Genomic DNA, 24096 nt, shown 5'->3' on the forward strand with positions numbered 1-24096 from the left:
TGGAAAAAGCTGTAACAAATTAGTACCGTACCAAAATACGTTTATTCTCCTGTCAATGAAAAATAGGAAATATCGCACACAAGTTTTCAACATAACATTTGATGACGGCTTTGACGTACCACACCGATGTTTTTTATATTGTACGAAGTTTCCTGGAATATGTACGTCCCACGACAAACAAATTACGTACAGATCAGCAGAATTACTGAGGTGTGTAGTGATGTTTCAAAACAATGTCTGCGATGAGTAACAAAACACAGTTAATTACGTCAGATTTTCTTGGCGTGGAGAATATGGTGATTCGATCTGATTTTCATCATCAGCATTGTAAAGACTTTCGAAATTTAGGGCAATTGATATTAAAAACCACATTCTGGTGGTATGCAGTGTAGTGCGAAGAAACCTTATTATGAAATACAAGCTTCTTCTCTCAGAAGTGTATTTTTAAGATTAACATAATGAGAAAAACGAAGTTGGTGTTTGCTAAAATTCGTTTCGGGAATTTAGAATAAACTATTTTGGCCACTTAGAATGAATTCAGAAAACCCACAATGCACATCCTGAAAAAATAAATTAAAGTTGGTATAACTGGGATCATATTTGGCTGGAACACATTAAGGTTACTGCAACTACACTTCCAAGACCTTAATTTAGTCAGCGTTATGGCACTTTCAGGTTTTTAGATACGAAGGAATTCGAGTTTCACAGGTGGTTGTCACTATTGGCCGGCCTCGGTGGCCGAGCGGTTCTAGGCGCTTCAGTCTGGAACCGCGCGACCGCAACGGTCGCAGGTTCGAATCCTGCCTCGGGCATGGATGTGTGTGATGTCCTTAGGTTAGTTAGGTTTAAGTAGTTCTAAGTTCTAGGGGACTGATGATCACAGATGGTAAGTCCCATAGTGCTCAGAGCCATTTGAACCATTTTTGTAACTACTGCAGAAAACGTGGGTTAGAGGTGACCTGATAATGGTTCAAACTGAGAATAGCCAGTGCTAGAGGAAAGAAAGTGAAGTTTCAGAGATAACCGTTCGGATCGAAATAAATAAACAAGCCCGATATACGTCGAAAAGGAAAAGAAGGACAAACAAAATCCACCATATTCGTGCCTACAACGACCCAAAATGAATTCACATTTCATTGAGCCTCGGGTATTTTCATCAACTTCTGAACCCTGCTGATAACACTACAATGAAAGTGTGCAAATGGATATCACAGCAGGAAGTCGTGCGCAACCGGCCAGAGTGGCCGAGCGGTTCTAGGCGCTTCTGTCTGGAACCGCCCGACCGCAACGGTCGCAGATTCGAATCCTGCCTCGGGCACGGATGTGTGTGATGCCCTTATGTTAGTTAGGTTTAAGTAGTTCTCAGTTCTAGGGGACTGATGACCTTAGATGTTAAGTCTCATAGTGCTCAGAGCCATTTGGACCATTTGAAGATCTGCGGATAGGTGAGACTCCTTTGACCTGCTTGGGTTGGGCACAGCACGGCTTGAATGGGAGTAAAGCAGCCTGTCCCTTCTGCTGACAAAGTGCAGTACCTTGCCTGCCTCACTAACAAACAAGCACGGGCAGTTAATAGCCGAATGTGTACATCTCTGGGGCAATCACAGCCTGCCGAAATGCAGGGCGGCTGCTCACAGTTCTGTGTAGTGCGCGAGGCGTTGACCGTGAAAGCGCTGTGCCTTGTTCGGCAGCAGGTTGTGGCGGGAGGGAGCAGGGAGGGCACCGGGAGCGGCGGTCCGGGCGTCGAGCCCACCTCGTAACTTTCGTTTTCGCCGCTGCGCGGCCGTGCCTGGCGCACCTGCCTCCAGTTCCAGTTCGCCGGCTCCAGAAACTGGGACACGCCGGTGCAGTCACCCGCCACGCCCATCCACAGCTTTCCTCTCCCTGCCACCGCATCTGCGTCGCTCTGCGCTGTAATTTCGTTTCGGCGATTAATTCATTTCTCCCGCCTTTTTGCTTTTTGCTGCATTACACACTCCTCGAGACTCACTTTCTTTAATAAAGTACGTAATCGAGCGATTTATTTATTGCAGTGCTGATCAGAGGTGGGTAGTTCCAGGGTGCTGTACTAGTGTCGGCTTTGTAAAATGTCGTATATAATTACTATATCTATCCAGAAAGTAACAGACGATTTGAAATAAAAAATTAACAAAATGGTAAAACCAAATTTTATTAGTTACAGTTTGAAAGTACAAAAAATAGTTCAGATGGCTCTGAGCAGTATGGGACTTAACATCAGAGGTCATCAGTCCCTTAGAACTTAGAACTACTTAAACCCAACTAACCTAAGGACATCACACATATCCATGCCCGAGGCAGGATTCGAACCTGCGACCGTAGCGGTCGCGCGTTTCCAGACTGACGCGCCTAGAACCGCTTGGCCACACCGGCAGGCTTGAAGGTACACTCGTAAACTATTTTTATGCATAATCACCATTCAAACTGAGGCACTTATCACATCGTGGCGCAAGTTTTTCAATATCGTCTCTGTAGAAATCGGTCGCCTGCGATTGCAACCACTGGTTTATACCGGCACGTAGTTCGGCGTCAGTATCAAAGGGATGCGTAGCGAACCATGTCTATATTGCTGCGAAGAGGTGATAGTCGAGAGGCACGAATCCGGGCTATATGATCAAACACCTCCCATCCGAAACCTCGTAGGAGCTATCGCGATACGATTGGCCATATGTGGAGGTACGATGTCGTGAGAAAGACAACTTTTGACTTAAATTTTCCCTGACACTTGTTTTGTATCGCCCATGTGGTCACAGTCTGACAATGCCTCTCTCAGTTAGATGTTGTGCCTCGTTCAAGGAAATTTACGATAATTACTCCCATGGAGTATAAAGACACAGTAACCATCATCTTTCTTACTGACAGCGTTTGCAAACACTTTCCTGATTTCCTCCATTCCATCGACTGCATTTTGTTTCGCTACTGATATTTTTCACGCAAGACCCGTCCCCACTTATGGTAACATCGATCACTACACCATTGTTCTCGTAATCTTTGAGGCAGGTCAGTCCGGCAGTCAGTCTGTTTTTTGTTGTATTTCGCTAGGGTTTTGGGAGCAACCTATCTGACAATTTGTCGTAACCAAGCACTTCTGCCACAGTTTCATGCGCGAAACTCCTTTGAAATTTGGGGAAAATGTTGCGAAAGTTCCGTAGTCGTGAAACAACCATTTTCACGAATTTTGTCGTTGAATTTCATTAGTTTGTCAGTCACAAGGCCACACCGTGAACAGTGGAACACGGCCACTCGGTTTTCATTCTTTATTCGTTTACCGTACACATCAGAAAGGTCACTACAAATTTCAGGTGGTATGCAGTTTTTTGCCAACAAAAACCTAAGCGCAGAACCCACCTCCAAAGGGGAGGGATTTGCTATTTCAGAGCACATTTTAACAAGTCGCCGAAAGCAAAGTAGCAGAGACCCAGATCTTACACTATAACCGCCGCATGTACATGAGTGTAGGAATGTTATGGCATCAAGATGGCGGCTGTAGCCCACCCGCCGCCGCGACAGACCAAAATGTCTGTTGCTTTTTGGATAGCTCTCATGCACATAGGAGTTTAAAAAAAAAATCACGCATTTCTACACGAGGTATTATTTGCCAAAACTACAAGGAAAGATCCTATATAATTATGTGTCCGGGAAACTAGTGCTTGTTGAAATGTGGGCCGTTGGTGTTGCTTTATTTATCAGTTCTTGCGCCAACAAAACTCCATGCCCATTTACAGTTCTTCAGATCGCTTCTACTACAGGTTGTTGAAGATCCGCAGATCGCAGGCTGCATTTTATATACAGACGAGACAGAATTCAGAAGAGATGGTGTACTAAATGATCAAAATTTGAATGCGTGGACTGATGCAAATCTTCGAACAATCTTGGAGATGAGGCACCATGACGGCTTCAGTATCAGAGTATAGGCAGGAATTTTAGGTGAATCATAGGGCCATACACTTTTACCAAACAGAGTAACAGGTGTCAGGGTTCAAAAAAAAAAATGGTTCAAATGGCTCTGAGCACTATGGGACTTAACATCTGTGGTCATCAGTCCCCTAGAACTTAGAACTACTTAAACCTAACTAACCTAAGGACATCACACACATCCATGCCCGAGGCAGGATTCGAACCTGCGACCGTAGCAGTCTCGCGGTTTCGGACTGCGCGCCTAGAACCGCTAGACCACCGTGGCCGGCCAAGTGTCAGGGATCATCGATTTTTGCGTTATGAATTACAGACAGACGACGATGGTTTTTGCCTCAACCGCAGAGATGTGTGAGGACGCTTCCTAACCACATGCAACACTGCTTATAGTAAAAAAACTGATATGAGTCTTGACCACTGTATTTCTTAATTTTGTACTGCCTTACGCGTTCTGAAAGGCTCGGAATATCTATAACACATTCTTAGGTAAAGCGAAACAGAATTTGTCAAACATGGATACAGAGGATGTGGTCTACAATTACTTGATGACATCTGCGTGTGCAGGCTTTCAAAGAGGAGAGACAACAGCACAGGAGAGAAGCAAATTACAGATTCTATTACTGTGCATCTTCAACTTCTCCCCGCGAATTGAGTAATCCATTAAATTTTGGACATGCAGCTGCGGTAATAATACTTCTTCAACTGATATTGGGTTGTGTTGGGTTGTTTTGTGGGAAGAGACCAGACAGGGAGGTCATCGGTCTCATCGGATTAGGAAAGGAAGTCGGCCGTGCCCTTTCGAAGGTACCATCCCGGCATTTGCCTGTAGCGATGTAGGTAAATCACAGAAAACCTAAATCAGGATGGCCGGACACGGGATTGGACCGTCGTCCTCCCGAATGCGAGTCCAGTGTGCTAGCCACTGCGCCACCTCGCTCCGTCAACTGATATTTCGGCCGCGCATCGTCCGGCCATCCTCATAGTGAGTCGCAAGACTGGCGAAGCGGTGCCCAGTGCGGCCTCATATGGTCCACGGCGGCGATACTGTTAGGGTGATCTTCCGGCGTGCTACGAAGATTGCACCCTTACTCGGCCCTGTGAAGGATGATTTATTGCTGCTTAAGGGGGTTGTGTATCGGATTTCTTACGGAAATTGTGATTGTCAGACAACACGCACCGTTCATGAGAGCTCTGTGGAACACTGAAAATACAGAAGATACAGATGCTCGCAATAATCACACAAGTCAGTTGTGGTAGAACATTGTTCCAATTAAGGTCATTCGATTAACTTATAGTGACGTGAAGACTGTAACATCCACGGCTTCATTTGGGATTCTGTTTTCAACAGAGCCATAGGAAATCGGTTAACTGATAACTTAATAAATATAAATAATGGTTTCAGTTTGGATAAGGCGTGGTTTCCGGATCCTGATGCAATCAAACTGCAGAGAAGTCGTCAAGGTGTTATCGAAGCCGAATATACATCGATAATGTCCGAACGCTTTCACCACAAGTGGCGCGAGTGTAGTTGTACATCTTTGCGGCCGGCGAGCATCTGTGACCCGAGGCGCAGTACCGCCGCGGTGGAACATATAAGGCCACACTGGCACCAGCGTTGCCACTCTCGCTGTGAGGATGGCCGGAGAATACGCGGCCGAAATATCAGTTGAAGAAGTAGTGTCTGGCGTGTGCATGCTCGAATTTTAATGGATGATTCCATTAAGTTTGCTGATGGGCGCTTTGCGAAGAAAGCGGCAGTCACGTGACCACCGTCGCACTCGTACTCACCATGTGCTGCTGCGCCGGGTAGTACAGCTGGGGTGCGGGTGGCGGTGCGGGGGCGGTGGCGGAGTCGTGGCGCCTCATGGCGGCGGCTGCCCGCCCTCGCTCATGCCGCGCTATCTCCTGCAACACGACCACACCATTTACTGCACTCACACCGCCCACTCAATCCGACCAACAAAGACAACAACAACAACAAAATGTTCAAATGTGTGTGAATTCCTATGGGATCAAAATGTTGAGGTCATCGGTCCCCAGACTTACACACTACTGAAGCCAACTTATGCTCAGAAAAAGACACACACAACCCTGCCCGAGGGAGGACTCGAACCTCCGGCGGGAGGGGCCGAGCAATCAGTGACATGGCGCCTCTAACCGGGCGGCCACTCCGCGCTGCACAAAAGCAACACAAACAAGCAGAGTCCGTCAGTACAATACCCTGATTCGGTGCGGGAATTCCGCAGTCCTTTTCGTGGCCTTCTGCTAACATCATCTTATTTCAAACGAATCCGTCGATCCTGACGTCCTCGTTCCACAGACGGATAACAATAGCCAAAATAAGTTTGTCCCATTACACGTAAGCTTCCGTCCCCTTCTTGCTGTGTTTCAATTGTAATTAGCAGTTGCAAATTTAATTATAGGTGATCGCAGATTATTTAACTGGCAACGAACAACTTATAAATGGGTGATGTAGCGATAGTCAAGAGCTGTGATCAAGTGCCTGTGCCAATTCCTCTTTCGATTTCAATGCAAACTTCGTATTGCAGAATGTAGTACTTCCAGTATCAAAGAAATAAGGTGCAGGCGGGTGTGAAAATTAGCGAAACAACAGTTTCATAAATGATGGTTGCAAAATACAAAATTCAAATTCTTTACAGAAGAATGGAAAAACTGGTAGAAGCCGATCTTGGGCAAGAGCAGTTTCGATCCCGGAGAAATGTAGAAAAACGTTACGCAGTACAGACCCTACGATTTCTCTCAGAATATGAGTTAAGGAGAGACAAACATAAGTTTATAGCATTTTTAGACTTCGAAATTCTGAAGGTAAGCAGGGCTAAAATACAGAGAGTGAAAGTCTACTTACGTCTTATACAGAAACCAGACGGCAGGTAGAGTTGAGGGGCATGAAAGGGAAACAGCAGTTGATAAGAGAATGACACAGAGTTTCAGCCTAACCCCGACGTAATTCAGTCTGTACACAGAACAAGCAGTAAAGGAAACCAAAGAAAAATCTGGAGAAGGAATTAAAGCTCAGGGAGAATAAATAAAAGCTTTGAGGTTTGCCGATGACATTGTGATTCTGTCAGAGAAAGGACTTCGTAGTGCAGCTGAACGGAATGGACAGTGTCTTGAAAGAAGGATGTAAGATGAATATAAAAAAAGGAAACCAAGGGTAATGGAATCCAGTCCAATTAAACCAGGTGATGCTGAGAGAATTAGATTAGGAAATTGGAAATTTGGGGTAGGGATCAAACGGCTGAGGTCCTCGGTCCCTAGGGTTATACACTACTTTATCTAACTTGAACTAACGTACGATGAGGGCAACACACACACCCATGCCCGAGGAATCACTCAAATCTTCGACAGGGGGAGCCGAGCGAACCATGACAAGGTGCCATAGACCGCGCGGCTTTAGATTAGGACACGAGATACTTAAAGTGGTAGATGATTATTACTACTTGGACAGCAAAGTAACTGACGATGGCCGAAGTAGAGAGTACATAAAACGTAGAATGGCAATGGCAAGAAAAGCGATTCTGAAGAAGAGAAGTTTAGTAACATCGAATACAGATTTAAGTGTTAGTCTTTTTTTAAAAGTATCTCTATGGAGAGTAGTCATCTATGGAAATGAAACATGGACGATAAACGGCTTAGGGAAGGAGAGAATAGAAGATTTTGAAATGTGGAGTTACAGAAGAATGCTGAAGATTAGACTGGTATTTAATGTAACTAATGAGGAGGTATTGAATAGAATTGGAGAGTAAAAGCATAGTGACACGACGGATCCAGTTTGCACTGTTGATATTTATGAGGAGGCCTCTTTTTTTTTACTGCAAGCATGATCGGAACTAGCTACGATTTTAGGAAGCAAATATTTGGGGCTTGTAGAAGTTTACCACGTTTTAGTACACGGTACTCTATTTTTAGATTTCGAATCGCTTGAAAGTAATTAAAGCGAGGCGATTTTTAACAGAACAAGAGGGGAAAATATGTAATATTGAAAGTTTATATAAATTTTCGAGGCTACATTGTAAAAGATATTACGTAAAAATAGAATGTGAATTACGCATGTCACAAATTATTAACTATTGGATAAGAACTGATCATCAAGATAGCATAAAATGTATAAAAAATCTATATTAGACGGTGCGGTAGACCTTCTTCATATTGGAATTTCAGGTATGAGTTGTGCTATCGAATGGACACTCTTAGTTATGCGACCAATATTTCAAATTCTATATAGCGATAATATGAATCTGACACAAACAGTAATTTTATTCTTTTGTGACTAATGCTGTCTAGACTGTCGTAGCGCCAGTGTAATTTGAGCGCGAGTGAGTTTTGTAGTGGTCAAGTACGAGCCAAGTGTGTTAGTGAGTCGGATCGGGGGAGTGGAAGTAGACAAAATCTTGAGCGAAACAGAGTTATATTAGGTATAAGTGAATACTAAAGGTGAAATAATGTTGACGATAGGTAAGAAGAGGAACTGTCGTGAGAGGAAGAATATAAATCGGAGAACTGAGAAGAAAAGATGGGACTGATAAGGTACTAAGCAAGTTCCGCTTTGGTTCAATAGCGCAAGTGTTTAACGTAAACAACTGTGTGTACCGATGAGAAACATTAACTTTCTTATGTACGTTTCATCTAAACTTCAGTAGTTTTCCTGGAAAAATTTCCAGGATGGCACTAACTAGACCGAAAATTGTATTGTAAAAGCAGTGACAGTAACTGTAATTACAAACGTTGTTCATCAAAGTTGTTGAAAGTAAATCATGTTCACCCTTATAATCTATTAAAGTGCAATGGGCCATAATAAAATGGTTTTGTTGTTGCTGTGGCCTTCAATCCGAAGAAAGACCGGTTTTATGCAGTTCTCCGCTCTACCCTGTCCAGCGCAAGCGCCATCTTCGAATAACTATTGCAACCTGCGGTCTTCTGAATCTGTTCACTGTATTCTTCTTTTGGTTTCCATCTATCCTTTTACCCCTACCCCCACTTCCCTCCAATAGTAAATTGGTGATACATTGATGTCTCAGAATGTGTGTTATCAACCGATCCCTTATTTTACTCGTGTCATTAAAAGAATTGCGTATTTCTAAGAATAACTTGGAGCAACTACTGAATCAATTCCAGATGGCTGAGACTCTATTCATAACTTACTTCAGAAATGAGGGACAACTGGAGTTGACTGAGAAGTGATCTGGCATCCATCCTCTTGGTAAAACTGCTTTCTATCGTTATAGTAGCGTATGACACCAATAGTTCCTTCTCTATGGTTCTGACCTCTTCTGCTGACAAAGCCTGAGGCACCAAACATCGACCGGAAACCGGAGCAAATTAAAGAACTCGCTGTTGACGTCGTAACAAACAAAACGCTCGGTGAGTAGAATAACTAGAACCGATTTTTGAGACAAAGGAAAGTCCTGTACTAATACAAATCCAAGGCTTAAAGGAGACTTAATATCATTTAACTGTTATTACAGTATTAACATGAGAGCCAAATTAAAAAAGAAACTATGGAACAATTAAAAAAAAAGTGTGATCCGGTTCGCATGTTCTGATAAGAATTCAGCACTATTGTTTCTCCTATGATGGAATAAAAAAATAAGTGCACAGAATTCAACATAGTTTGTGAAGTTGGTTGACTGTCTTTATTTCAGTTTTCCGGGCTTTTGTTTTCCATACATATTTCAGAGTGAAAACTGTCGTCAGGGTTTCCAATATTTACTCGAGGTTTTTCAATATGACCTCGCGAAGCAGACTAAGGAAGTTTTGTTGTAACACAATTCAGAAAACGTATTAACGCTAACAAAGAAGGAAGCCACAATGCTATAAGGTGCATACGTAAAGCACATGGGTATTGAGACAACCTGCTTCACTTGTGGTCTATGCTGAAATTTCTCGGAGATTATTGGTTTAAATTTCACAAATTTATCTTTAACAAACAGAAGTATGAGAACACTGAAGATAAACACCCCATGTGACCAAAGGTAATCGCTTACAGTAGTTCCATTTTAAAGATGTATCAATGTCTCAGAGATTATTGAGGCCTGCTACATTCATCATGCAAATATACGTATTACAATACGTTTTCATCCCAGTTATAGATGACAGTGTATTGGAAACGATTTTGTGGTGATTTTGCGATCCAATTAAAGTTTAAGACTCTTTTTCCGTAAGGAACTGCATGGTAGGGTTTAGAAAGCGAGATTCACAGGTGCAACGAATGCACCGAACAATGGGGCAGCTCCGGATGTGGCACAAGAGTTTCTTCATTGTGGACGGAAAGGAGAGGAAGCGGCGGCTGGAGGCCAGAAATGGCGAGAAACTATTCCGGCATTGGGAAACTGGGGAAGCCAGTAGCACCAACGCTGCCTCCGTGTCACTGCTCCGTCGGCTGTGTCATTTCTTATGATCCTCGGCTACGCCGTGAGTTTAAAGCGATATGATGCTTTTAGATAAGAGTGTTCTCGCGGTCCATCTAAGTTATGACATTAAATGTCTGCAAGGTGTTTTGTAATTCATCTCACGTATTGTTATGGATTACGGGTGCCGTGGGAATTTCTTCTCGTTCAGGAGGGACATCTAGCTCTAAACGTAAGTTGTACTGAACTTGATAAGGATAAGGAAGAGAAGGAGAAAGCAGAATTCTACAGTTTGACTGATAGTGTCCAAATTACCGATGGAAGCGCACGATGTCGAAGGGAGTGTGTCTGGAGCGTTATGCCCGAAGAGGAAGAAGCGACGTAACCAAAATAAGTATTTTATTGACAGTTTGCATAAACGTGCTATACTAGTCAGAGCAGAACGTGATGTAAGTAACACGGAGTCTTTTCAGATTATATTCCACGGAACTATATATCAATGTTAGTAATCAAACAATCACAAAAGTTGTTGCCTCTAGGAAACGTGCATGTTTATACGGAAAGGAAGAAGGTTACGATTTAACGTGCCGTCGACAATGAAGTCATTGGAAACGGAACAAGCTTGGATTGGAGAAGGAATTCAGCCTTGCCCTTTCAACGGAATCATGCCGCCGTTCACCTTAAGAGATTTAAGAAAACCAAGGAAACCGTAAATCTGGATGGTCGGACGGCTTATTGAACAGCGGAGTGTTGTGTCTTCTCACAGCACGACCCCGCTTTATACGAAAGTACCGTGTGGACTGCAAAACGTATCTGCGAAGAGCGCGGACTATATTTACATTCCATTTGTATGACAAAACGGAGCATCGGAGTTCAAACCGTCTGTGCTTTACCACACAAGACTCGGACTGAAGCAAGTTACAGTGTGAAGAAATGCTGAGAAAATACAATAACCAAAAGTGTCGATCAACAGGCGTTTAAGGGGGGGGGGGGGGGGGGCGACGTTCATAAAATTGACCGAAAATATAAATTTTAAATTTATTTTTTATTTCTTAGTAGGACTCATGGGCAATATGTTCCCAAAGTTTTTAATGAAAGTGCCTAAAAATAATTAAATATGTGACCGCACCTTCCTGCCACGCACGCTTCTAGAAGCAGCACTTCAATACTAGTTCGGTGAACAACGATTCCGTGGATTACTTTCAAGCAAACTTGCAAGGGATACTCTAGGAGGCTCTGATATATACACTTTCGTTTTACAGATCATCTGTGACGGTTCCATATCTTAGAAACATTACAAATTAACTACATCGAAACGGTGCTTTGAAACCACATTTTCAATCGCTACAGTTGTCAGAATTGCAACTTATGATGCAATTCTTGTATTTAATGTTCGAAAGTAGGAAGAATGAAGGTAATAGAGAGAACGGGCCTTAAGATAGTAAATGTCACGCAAGACGTCTTGAGAAAAATAGATTTACAGCAACTCTCTGCAGCTGAAAACTCAGTTGAAGACCTGGTAAAGGAAAGCAGGCATGAAAAAAAGAAGGGAAGTGGGACCCTGAATACAAATCTGGTACCTTCTGAAGTGATGACGTAAGAAGTAACGTTAGATTGAACCTTAAAAACCTAATTGTCAGGAAATGTGATTTAAAGTCTACGTACCATATTCCAATAATTTATGACGGCTAGAATTATGAAATTTTCTACACTTTTTTCTATACGCCCACTATATATGTAATCTCAAGAGTAATTGTCGCAATTATGAGTGTAAGCTGAGATATGGGGCAAAGTGCTTGGAATTTTGCATGGATTTTATATTATATTTACATGTCATTAAAAAGTTATTAAAATTCTCCTGTTCGCCACGTTAAAAAACTCTCATGAGGGATGCTCTTATATGCAAAGAGATTAAATAGAGAAAATTTTTTAGTTGATCTCTAGAATAGTTTCTGCGTAAGAGGTACATATATTACATGCTGAAAAAAATTCAAATTCCACAAAAATGGTGACTATATAATCCAAGGAATTTAACAATAAATGTGTTAATTTCGTGTAAAGCATGGTACAAAATTTCATTGCCGTATCTTAAGAATTGTGGATTTGGTGTATCTTTTAAGTAGTGTGTATTTTTCATTAACGTCTCACCGTAAGTACGCGAAATCGCCCCCGTTGTAAGAAGGCGCTCTTGCTGTCTCTGTATCCCTCTTTCTCGGGGGTGCTGCAATTTCGATTCTTCAGTTTCCTTGTCGTAAGATACACAAAAAATAATGCTGAATAACACCAGTGCAACGATGGTGATCCTTCGTAATGACATCTCAGAAATGAGACGAAGGACAAGATCGGCCAGAAACTCAAGTACGATGAGGGGGAGGTGACAGGAATGGTAAGTTATCTTTTACAGAGATGTGATAAGGTCCTGTAAGAGCTTCTCTGACAGGTCTGTCAGATTTAATTACTTGGATTTAAAACCTCATACTACCATTTCCTCCACGTACGGACAACAGTAAATAGTGCTCATAATATGTAGACAGTAAAATAAATGTAACGCTATCATTAACACAATGTTCGTTTGAAAACCACAGTGCTTTGTTAGAGGTGGTCCTATTGGAGACGGTGTGCCGTTGCCTTCTTCCGACCTTTGAACGCACTTACGCAGCCGGCCGTAGGGGATCTACAGCTAAAACGCGGACTGCGTGTCACAGTGCGCGTTAACAACTCGGCCAGGAGAAAAGTCGTAAGTGACAGATGAATATCCTAAAACTTATTGGGGGATCGAACCCGAGGCCTTTGAAGTCGCCTAATCTGGCATTTTATGAGGGAGCCACAGAGCTGTTATGCAGAAAAGCATGGACGTGTAACTCAGAGTTCTTGAAATAGTAATGGGTCCACCTGTGTTTTCTACTTTTCAGCTCTAAATGGCTTTTATTTTACTTTGCAAATCAATAAAAAAATTTACGAAACTCAGTGAGCGCTATTTGTTTTTTAAAGACTCAACTCCGTGAAAACTAATGCATTATTTGCCCAGTCCCTTCCGTAGTCGTAAATTGCAACAATACTTGCACAACACGGCTCGTGTTTACCACTGTCACGCACAGCACTCAAACTTGGACATAGGAGTCACACTTTGCAATGAAAGAGATTAAGTTGGCGATTTGAGAGCGTTTTTCTGATTAAGAAAGCGAATATAAGTCTCAGTGTATCACCATAAAACAAAGGCAGAGGAAATTAACTCACATTATTGAAAAAAATGCTACAGAAGAATGCTGAAGATTAGATGGGTAGATCACATAACTAATGAGGAAGTATTGAATAGGATTGGGGAGAAGATAAATTTGTGTCACAACTTGGTTAGAAGAAGGGATCGGTTGGTAGGACATGTTCTGAGGCATCAAGGCATCAGCAGTTTAGTATTGGAGGGCAGCGTGGAGGGTGAAAATCGTAGAGGGAGACCAAGAGATGAATACACTAAGCAGATTCAGAAGGATGTAGGTTGCAGTAGGTACTGGGAGATGCTGAAGCTTGCACAGGATAGAGTAGCATGGATACCTCCATCAAACCAGTCTCAGGACTGAAGACCACAACAACAACGACGTTGAAAAAAGTATCAAACAAATGTAATGTTATTTAATATTATTTAGTCGTAATAATTAATCTTTTAATATTATCACCAAATTATTTTTCACCAAGAGTTATGTAGTAATTTAAGTATTTTTTCTGTCACTGGTTACAGCAAATGATTGAAAATGCGGTTAAACTCCTGAGTTGCATAACGTTTAGAATTTAACTGTCTGCGGACGCAAATGTTATTTTCAGAGGGGAAAAAGCAGCCTCCTCGTTGGAGGTGGAAATTTAAATTAAATTTCGCACCGCAGTACTGTTATAGCTTACTCTTCTGCCCAGTACACATTACAGCAGAAGAGCGAGCCGCGGCCAAAATGAACGCTTTTGCAACGTTTCTGTGCTCCGTGTTCGGTGGAAAAACAAACGAAGCGAAGAGCGTATGAGTAGGAAATATGAAATGAAATATATTGCTATACTGGACTGACCTTAGGACAACTGTCGTGAATGACTTCCCAAACAGAGCCTTTGTTTTTTCCTTGCGACGTTTTTGTAGTGACACATTACTTCTGTTTGATATTGACACTAGTGCCAGTGTTGATAGAACTGCGTTTGTTGTAAACAAGAGTAAATGTATTTAGCAAACCACAGTTGCTGAAGCTCTGACCACTCGACGGCAAACATAAACTAAATACTATGATCTTTGAAAAGTATGTCTGTGTAATGAATCTCAGAGAGAGTTGCGTATTTGTAGCGATCGCTTAAAAAGTGGAATATTACAATTTTTCCAGAAAAATAATAAAATTGCATTACGAGAAATGACAATGTGCGTCGTTTTTAAAACGTTTGATTGAAATATGGAAGAGTTTCATTTGGCCTTAAGTGTTTTTTTTTTTTAGGACGGCTGGGAAAAGGCATCCACCGCTGACCAGGAAGTCGAACAGTCTGAACGAGCGACGAGCTTGTGGCAGAACTTCAGGATACCAGATTAACCAAACAAGCTCGTTCGATAGTGTATTACCTCAACAGACTCTGACTGCCACATTTTATCCCAAGTTTTGGTGATGAGAGCTTTTCGGTCCATGACCGCCATGTCTGTTTATCCAATTCACAAAGTCGCATTTTCACGAATCTTCAGACTTGTTCTGTTACAGTTCCACTGAGTTGCTCTGACGTCGCTTTGACAGAAGCTGAACTGTGGAATCATCATTATAAGAGCTGTCGAAAAATACTGTGACAAAAGAGAAAAGTGCACCGAAAGATAAAAAAAGAAAGGTCGAGGCTACAGTTTTCTAGAAACGTAGCAAACCACATTCAAATTTGGCAGACTCGTTGGTAAAGAATAATTCGGTTCACCTCTGGAGAGACTAAAACATCCGAAGAGAGCTAAAAGTGTACATATTGCACCGAGCGAGATGGCGCTCTCGAGAAGGCGGTGGTTCCAATTCTAATCTGACCGTCTAGATTTAAGTTTTGGATTGTTTTCCTAAACTGCTTTAGGCAAATGCCGGAATGTTTCCTATGAAATCGACAAGGCCGCTTTCCTTAATCGCTCTTACCCGAAGCCGATCTTAACTTCTCTAATTTTCTCAGCGTCGACTAGACGCTAACTCTTTATCTCCCTTTGCTTTTCACATATTCTATAGAAGTAAGTACAGTTTCATCGTAATAACGAACCTACATATAGACTACGTATCGGATCTTCGTGTGTTTTGTTCCCATATCTATGCAAACGACCCGGGTATTGAAGAGGTTGAAGCTGAGATATGCTCATTTTACACTGTCTAACAAATATTATGTTTCTGATGGAGTTAAAGAAGCAAAATGTCATTATATTAAACTGACGTGCAGAATTCTCTTAAATTTTATATGAAACACATTAGTCCTTTAACTTTTGAACCCCCCCCCCCCCCCTCCCTCGTACACTATAATTCAGAAATAACTTCCAATTTCTTGGTTGAAAACATTCAGAGGGATGTACGCGTCAGTGTTGCGGATTTGCTTAGCTGTACCGGTTACGTGATGAGGCTCTGTAAGTGCCCTTATCTCCCTCATCTCATTCTCATGGTCACTTTGCGAGACTGCGTACTCTTACTGAATTCCATGTGGTGTAAATTTAATTAAAAGTGTTTCGCGAGAACTATGACGCCTCTCTTCCAAATATTTTCATTTAAGCTCTCAGAGCATCTCTGTTACTCTTTCGTATCAGCTATACCGACCTCTTTACGATTGCATCTCTGAAATTATTTGATGTCTGTTGTCATGTGAACTTGCAGTCATCGATCTACAGTTCTATTGTATGGTGGTTCAGGCTTGTTTATGCACCTCTGCGCCTCAACCCAGAAACAGAATTTGCCATCAATCAACTTTTAATGTGTCGATAATAATAATAATAATAAATTATTGTTATACCAACGTTTCCCCCGCGGCTTCACCTGCATATGCGGTCGACTTTCCATCAGATCACCAAAGTTAAGTGCTGTCGGTCATAGCTACAAATTGGGTGAGTGACCGTCTAGGTCTGCTAAGAGCTGTAGGCAAGTGGGATGCACTCAGCCCTTGTGAGGCCAACTGAGGAGCCACTAGACTGGGAAGTAGCGGCTCAAGTCGCGAAAACTGACGACCGGTGGGAAAGCAGTGTGCTGACCACATGCCCCTCCAGAACAACATCCACTGACCCTTTCGGTTGAAAATGATACGGTGATCGGTCGGTACCACTGTCTTCTGAGGCTTGTTCTGATGGAATTTAGCTTTACATATGTTGAACACACCTCATATCCCACTGTGCCCACCTCTTTCTTCCTGTCTGTACACCTCATCTTCCCAACTCCACACTCTTCATCTCCACCTCCTCCTCTGTCTGACAACATCTTCCTCCCTCTGACCACATCCTCCTCCCTCTGACCACATCCTCCTCTCTCTTTCCATCTCTGCCTCTCCCTCTTTCTCTTCTGCATGTCCAGTGCCCTTCTATACTTACCACCTACCTCATGTATCTCTCCCTTCTTTCCTCTGTCTATATTCTCCTCTCTCTAGCCCTTCCTCTATCCATCTCAACCTCTCCCAAGCCATGCTAATTGGCACTTTTAAAGCCTGTAGTACAGTCCAATAGAGTAGGGCAGTACTACACCCATGACACATCTGTCATACTGGGTAGGCTACATTAAATTCTTCATTTGTGTAGCCCTAGTGTTCATAGTTGCTTTATAATTCGTAAGGGTATTTTAGATTCGTTGTTGGAAGAACAAAAATGCTTGAATTTTTTTTTCACTAGACGAACTTCGCTTTATTGAGGCAAAGCAGCATCAGTGGTCTGTAATTCAGTTTATTTAGATTTTGATTTGCTTTTTAGATCGAAAAACAGCTCATAAATACAAACCAACCTATTCTTAACGAACTGTTTTTCGATCTAAAATGCAAATCAAAATGTCAATAAACTTAATTACAGACCACTGATGATGCTTTACCTCCATAAAGCGAAAAGCATCTGGTGAAAAAAAAATTCTCACGTTTTTGTAGTTGCAATGAAAGATCAAAAATACCCTCATGAACGGCAAGCTACACTTCAGGGGTTTGAATAGAGGTTACCATGCAAAGCATGTTGATAAAGCAGGACTGGAAAACCCTTTATTGCCCCAGACATGAAGGCTGCTCTGCAAAGCAGGTTGATTTGGCAGAATGATACTGGTCTCACACAACATGCCTGTTGTGCAGGGCAGCCTATATGATAGATGGTGCAGAAAATATTTTCTTGCCCATGTGTCCAATCACACTAGAACTAGGAGTTTATAAATTCCACACTGGTGATATTTGTGACGCCTGTTGTTTTTGTGCCAAATTTGATTGAAATCGATACAGCAATTTGGGAGGAGATCCAGAAGCATTGATCGAATAATTTTAGAAGTACGTGTGTCATGTAATTGATTTGCGAACTATGATATCAACAATCTCTCAAACCTTTGACAGATTAATAATTTAGACAACATAAAATCATAATTTGGACTTACCGTTGTTAGTATTTCACTTAACACTACGACTGTGAACACAAATCTGCAGTTTACAGCTATGAGGGGAATACTGTGTCTTTGAATCGTTTGCCTCCTACATTAAGCAAAGTCAGTATTTCTATGATTTTTTTCGCCTGGGGGAGGGTGTTTTCCTCCCTGTCGTCCTTTGCTAAAGTTCCTGTTGTTTCCATATTCTACCTGCGCACACACGAACTTTGTCGAGTTTGATGTTGATGGCTGGCATGGCCAGTATGTGAATGTGTATGTCTCCTGCCTGCATACGCTAACGCCATATACCCTCTCTCGTTGGCAGTCCACCCCGCAAGCTACTCGAAAATATCCTGTGTTAAACGTAGCTTGTAATTTCTAAAAATTTTTGACATTTCAGCTAATCGAAGTTTCCACTCTAATTTTTTCTCCAAAAGCTAGCTAAGAAACTTGGAAATATTATGTTCCAAAAACCGTAAACTGTTTTATAAATTTTTTTAGGGAGTTGGGTCACGATTCTCACACCCTCTTTCATGGATAGGCGCTTGTTAGCTTGGCAAGGACTCCAAATTCCGCAATAATAATCTAGAATTGGTCGCACTATCGTCTTAAAAAAAATCTGCATCTATATTCCACAAGCTACCTTACTTCCCGCATTTTATGTTCCAGTATTGTACGGTTCACTATAAGAACAGTTGATGATAAGCCACCGTGGGGGCTGAAATCTGTACAGTATTATCCTTACGGTCTTTTCGCGAGATATACGTAACAGAAACCAATGTATTCGTTGACTATTCTAGGAAAGTCAGCTGTGGGAAATTTAACAGTAATCCAAATCGTAATGCAGAACGGCTCTCTTGCAGCGTCTGTCACTGTAGTTCGTCGATCATCTCAGTGATGCTTTCGTGCTTACTAAATGAACCTGTAACGAAACATACAGCTTCTCTTTTGGTCTTATCTATTTCCTCTATCAGTTCTCTCTGTACATATCCCGTACTGAGGAGGGATATTCATCTTCTGGTCGAACGAATGTTTTGTAAGCTGCATTCCCTGCTGATGGACTACACTGCCAGGGGATTCTTCCAAAGAATCTCGGTCTGCGATCTGCGTTACTCGCGATTAACTTTATGTTCGTTCCACTTCAGATCACTCCCTACGCATATTCCTAGATATTTCACGGAATTAACTGCTTCCAGTGATTGTTCTGCAATTTGATAATCATACAATGAAGAGTTCAAATGGTTCAAATGGCTCTGAGCACTATGGGACTTAACTTCTGATGTCATCAGTCCCCTAGAACTTAGAACTAATCAAACCTAAGGACATCACACACATCCATGACCGAGGCAGGATTCGAACCTGCGACCGTAGCGGTCGCGCGGTTCCAGACTGAAGCGCCTAGAACCGCTCGGCTACTCCGGTAACCACAATGAAGAGTCTTTCTAAGTATGCGTAATACGTTACTTTTGTTTATGTTGAGGGTTAACTGCCACTCCGCGTACCAAACGTCGGTCTTTTACAGTTCTTCCTGAATTTTGCTACAATTTTCTAGCCTTGCGACTGCTCTGCATACAAGAACATCATAAGCGTCAAGCGTCAAGCCTCATGAAACTGCCGGCCGCGGTGGTCTCGCGGTTCTAGGCGCGCAGTCCGGAACCGTGCGACTGCTACGGTCACAGTTTCGAATCCTGCCCCGGGCATGGATGTGTGTGATGTCCTTAGGTTAGTTAGGTTTAAGTAGATCTAAGTTCTAGGGGACTAATGACCACAGCAGTTGAGTCCCATAGTGCTCAGAGCCATTTTGAACCTCATGAAACTTCCGATATTATGTACTATGTTATATCATATATACTGTGAAAAGTTGTGGTCTGGGACATGCCTGAAGTTACTTTTCCTCTGAAGGCCTACCTCCGTTCAGAGCGACATGCTGTATTCTGCTTGCTAGAAACTCTTCAGTCAACTCATTCAGTTGGTCTCATACTCCGTACCCTCGTATTTCGTTCATTAGCCGGTAGTGCGAAACTGTATCGAATGCCTTTCAGAAGCCAAGGAACATGGTATCTACCCGGGTGCCTGTATCTACTGCTTTGTGTGCCTCGTATACGAACAGAGCGATCTGGGTTTCACATGATGGTCGTTTACAGAAACCACATTGTATGCTATTTCCCTTGCAGATGTGCTGCATCTTCCCAGAGCCCTTCCAACAAATCTAAGTCTTGCACTCGCCTACTCGCGTCATGCGTCCTTTTCATTTCATATTACTTTTTAGTAGGCTATTACCTCTAAATACTTGTACGCTATGACGTGCCGAACATGTTCTCAACTAATGTAATGCGATAATACCTGATTCTTCCTCTTTTTTACAGACATAACAAGCTGCGTTCTTCGTTGAAAAGAACCGAACGGATTTCAGGACAATAGTGCACAAGATTTCTCTCTCTCTCTCTCTCTCTCTCTCTCTCTCTCTCTCTCTCGCTCTATGTGCGTGAACGTGTGTGTGTGTGTGTGTGTGTGTGTGTGTGTTAGAGGAGATACAGAGTAGACACTCCGCGTTCGAAGAACAACGTAGTTAGCGGAGTGGCTAGGGAGCAGGTGAGGAACGCAGCGCCGGCAAATTCCCGCTGATTAGCCGGCGGTATGCAGCAGACGTCGGGTCGGCCCGTTAACAAGAGACGGTGGCTGGCGGAATACCTCATTAGACTCTGGCCATAGACGGGGTCTCGCCGGTTCCCCGCCGTCTCCATTGCACGTCGCATTCCTCCGGGGCAGGCACTGAACGTGACCGGTCACCTGCCAGCCGCGTGGCTTATTCAGTACCGGCGTCAAGCTTGTCATGTACCCTCGCCACACTCAACCATTGTAAGTCGAAACAAAGAAAAATGTTGCTACTCAATCACATTCCGCAGCGCTCACAAAGTGCCTCAGCAGCCGGTAAGAGAAAATGAGGGTAATACCTGCAGGTAATAACTACGGTAAAATTTACGGCGATAGAAGCAATGTGCTGGAGATCCCTGATTTCGTCGGACTGCAGTAAATTCAGATGCAATACGACCTACAGTTCAAGTTAAAGAGAAGAACTGTGATACTTCACGAGTGTATGGAAATATCAGTGCCGCAACAGCGAGCTCTCACCAGGTTTATCTCGACAAAAAATAACTTACATCGCCAAGCCATTGAACACCTTGTCCTCTCAGTTCGCGACCTTTACTGCCATTTTTGTTTTGCCTAACTGTTCTCAGATACGTGAGCTTTAGTGCTTCCGACTATTCTGCAGCATTCGCAGGTACCGTGGGACTTCCAACAACCAGGTTTGCACCGTGGATTTTCCGACCGACCAGAACCTCCCCACTGCTGATTTACGCCACCCGTTCACAAGTAACTGATGTGTTGTCACCTCCAACCCTCGCCGACAGCCTCCGCTTCCGCCTAGTTTTGTACGCTGCACTGTGATTAATGGTAATAATTACAGCGACGAAAGGAAAGCCATGTCTTCTCGAGAATGGCCATCGCTATCGGGTGTACAAAAACTGTAGCGAATGTACGAACTGCCTGTGCGTGAAATTCCGGACGTAGTAAGGGCGGAGGCCGAATAAAAATTTCAAATGACAGAATTACGGCTGAACGGCAACCATCCGACGAAGCAGGTGAGCAGATTAAGAATCGAACGCATAACTGCAGGAAAAGAGACTGCGAAGAAAATACAGTGGCTGTTTTTCCAAAATTTTAAAGAGAAATCTCAACATTTGAAAGATGAACGTTTAGATTACGTCGGAAACAGGTCAGATTATGCGAACTCAAAGACTGCGTTGTGTAAAGCAAGAAAAGAAGCTACTGGGAAGACTCAGAAGTCTGGCATTAGCTCCGAGATTCAACTGAGCGAAGACAATTTGATATAAACAAAAAGTAATAGTTGTTTGAAAATTGTCAATGGGTTCGTTGCTGACAAAAGAATCCTGGTTGTGAAGAAGCGGAGAAAACAGTGTGTGAAAATGGAACTGTTGTTATGGATGGGACATTCGACAACTGCTCGAAACAGTTGAAAAAACTGTACTCCATACACGCTGACATCGGAAGTACAGCTCAGCTCGCACACGAAAGACCTTTTTTGGGTTGGAAAGAAAATGCCTTGAGTTCACGAAAAAGTGCAGAGTTAGACTTTGAAATGGTACAGTTTTCCCCGAAACATACCTTTCCGGTTGCAAGTTTCACTTCAGTAAGCGTCTGTTGTTGAGAAAACCACAAGAACTGGAATTAACAGAGGGATATAGGGACGAGAAGAAGTCTATTGTCTTGCCCCATGTTTGTTTCAGTGGCACGTCTTCCACCAAGCGGTTTTGAGAAGCGCGGATAGCAATAGCAGACATCATCCTCAGACTACATCATCAATCGATGGATGAAAAATCCCAGTGTACAACTGAAACGTTGAATGTTTTTTTAACAGCGGCAGAGGACCACGAATGCCGGCGAAGGTTGTCACAGAAAGCAACTGCTCAATAAATCAGAAGCATCCGAACCTGTACCATTTGATAAGTAAGAAGAAGGAGGAAGCAGTAAATTCTATATTTGAAATTGAAAAAGATTCAATTGGTCTTTTCACCAAAGGAGAAAAGCCACATAGATCCTGACGAAAGTTAATGGACATTATAAGAATACTTAACCACTCAGAGATTTAAGAAGATGTCTACCACCTCTGGCTTTCTTACAAAAGATTGAGCGAAAAATTAAAATTCGTACAGTAAGATATGAAGTTTAACAATTTGTTGCGGTAACGTTGAAGAAAGAAACAGCAAATGAAAATAAAAAAATAAAAATATCATTTAAACATGTGTATGTTCTGTGAGTATGGTCAGTCCTAAGCCTCGATACTATAAGAAGATATGTTACTACAATACGGTAAATAGCGCTTCCCACACTGTTGTGGCTTCCTTTTGCCTTTGGGAAACCCATATCTAAAATATTACCGAATGTTAGGGACAGCTCGGCCAAAAACACGATTAATCAACAGCATTTCATGGTAGCGAGAGCCAACACTATAGCATCGGAAGTACCACGGCGTGCGTCTGGTATTCGGATCACGTGATGTCTCTCTCACTATGATTGAGAAGCCATATTAGGTTCATCGGAATTGGGTGTAATTTACCTGTCATGACAGTATGTCGTTCCAAGGCAAACGGTCAATGATGAGATGTATCACAGACACGTCACTCCTGGTGCGATTTTTTATAATTAAGTGTCACTTAATGTCACTTCGGCTGCGAAAGTTCTAAGGAGATTTGAACATGAACAGTATAATAAAGCCAAAGATTATTAGCTAACGCTGTAGATCCGTGGCTCGAGACATGCAGTAGTAGAACAGATGGATGTAGGTTCTCGTTCTGGATTGTACAATTTTTTTTTCTTCTCGTTTGTAAGACATTCCGAGACTTTCTTATCCATGAAACAGAAGTACGTTCTGCAATATTTGATCTTATTTAAATACAAGACCGTACTCTCTCAATAACGAGATTCTTCCATTTCGTAATGTCAGTCAGATTAAAAAACGAAAGATGAAATTCTGCGAGTGAAACAACCAGCAATGACATTTATATGCCTCCTTGTCACAAACATTGACGTTTTTCCCGAGTATGTCGCGAAATTCGAGAGTATGGTTAGCTGGAGTTTTACGGCTACAGCTTAAATGACATGATTATGTAATCTGGAGGTGCAGGGGAAGAGAGAGAGATGGAGTCAGCGACGACGAGTGAAAGTGTGTGCCGAACGGGATTCGCACCCACGATCTTCCGCTTACTAGGCAGTAGCATTAACGACTGCGCCATTGAAACACAGTGTCTATTGCAAATGCGGAGGTTCGAGTCCTCCCTCAGGCATGGGTGTGTGTGTGTGTTTGTCCTTAGGATAATTTACGTTAAGTAGTGTGTAAGCTTAGGGACTGATGACCTTAGAAGTTAAGTCCCGTGAGATTTCACACACACACATTTTATTGCAGATGCGCGGACCATCTTGGTACGCCCCTCGGCCGACACACATTCCCACCTAGTGCTATCTACACGCAGTTCCCTCCATGTCCTCCTTGCTCGCTGCTTTGAGATTCCCGTAACGAATGCGATTGAGCATTCGTACTGAACGTGGTGGTTCATTGCCCATCGAGGCGAATCAGTTATATGAAAGCATGGTGTCTGTTCTTTCAGACATGTCCGAAGGAACAGACACCACGCATTGATACAGTATGATTAAATGAC

The 24096-nt window shown here is 42.6% G+C and overlaps 1 protein-coding gene across 3 annotated transcripts in view; it reads right to left on the reverse strand.

Annotated features, from left to right (window-relative positions):
* LOC126356200 (uncharacterized) overlaps positions 1-24096 on the reverse strand; it is an 878454-nt gene that overhangs the window by 269320 nt on the left and 585038 nt on the right. For all 3 annotated transcript variants that reach the window (XM_050007000.1, XM_050007001.1, XM_050007002.1), the window contains one exon: positions 5722-5838. In XM_050007000.1, the coding sequence (XP_049862957.1) occupies positions 5722-5799 (78 nt within the window). In that variant the 5' untranslated portion in view covers positions 5800-5838. The remainder of the gene's footprint in view (positions 1-5721; positions 5839-24096) is intronic.

The sequence above is a fragment of the Schistocerca gregaria genome, chromosome 3 (genome assembly GCF_023897955.1).
Source record: "Schistocerca gregaria isolate iqSchGreg1 chromosome 3, iqSchGreg1.2, whole genome shotgun sequence".
In the NCBI taxonomy this organism is placed as follows: Eukaryota; Metazoa; Arthropoda; class Insecta; order Orthoptera; family Acrididae; genus Schistocerca; species Schistocerca gregaria.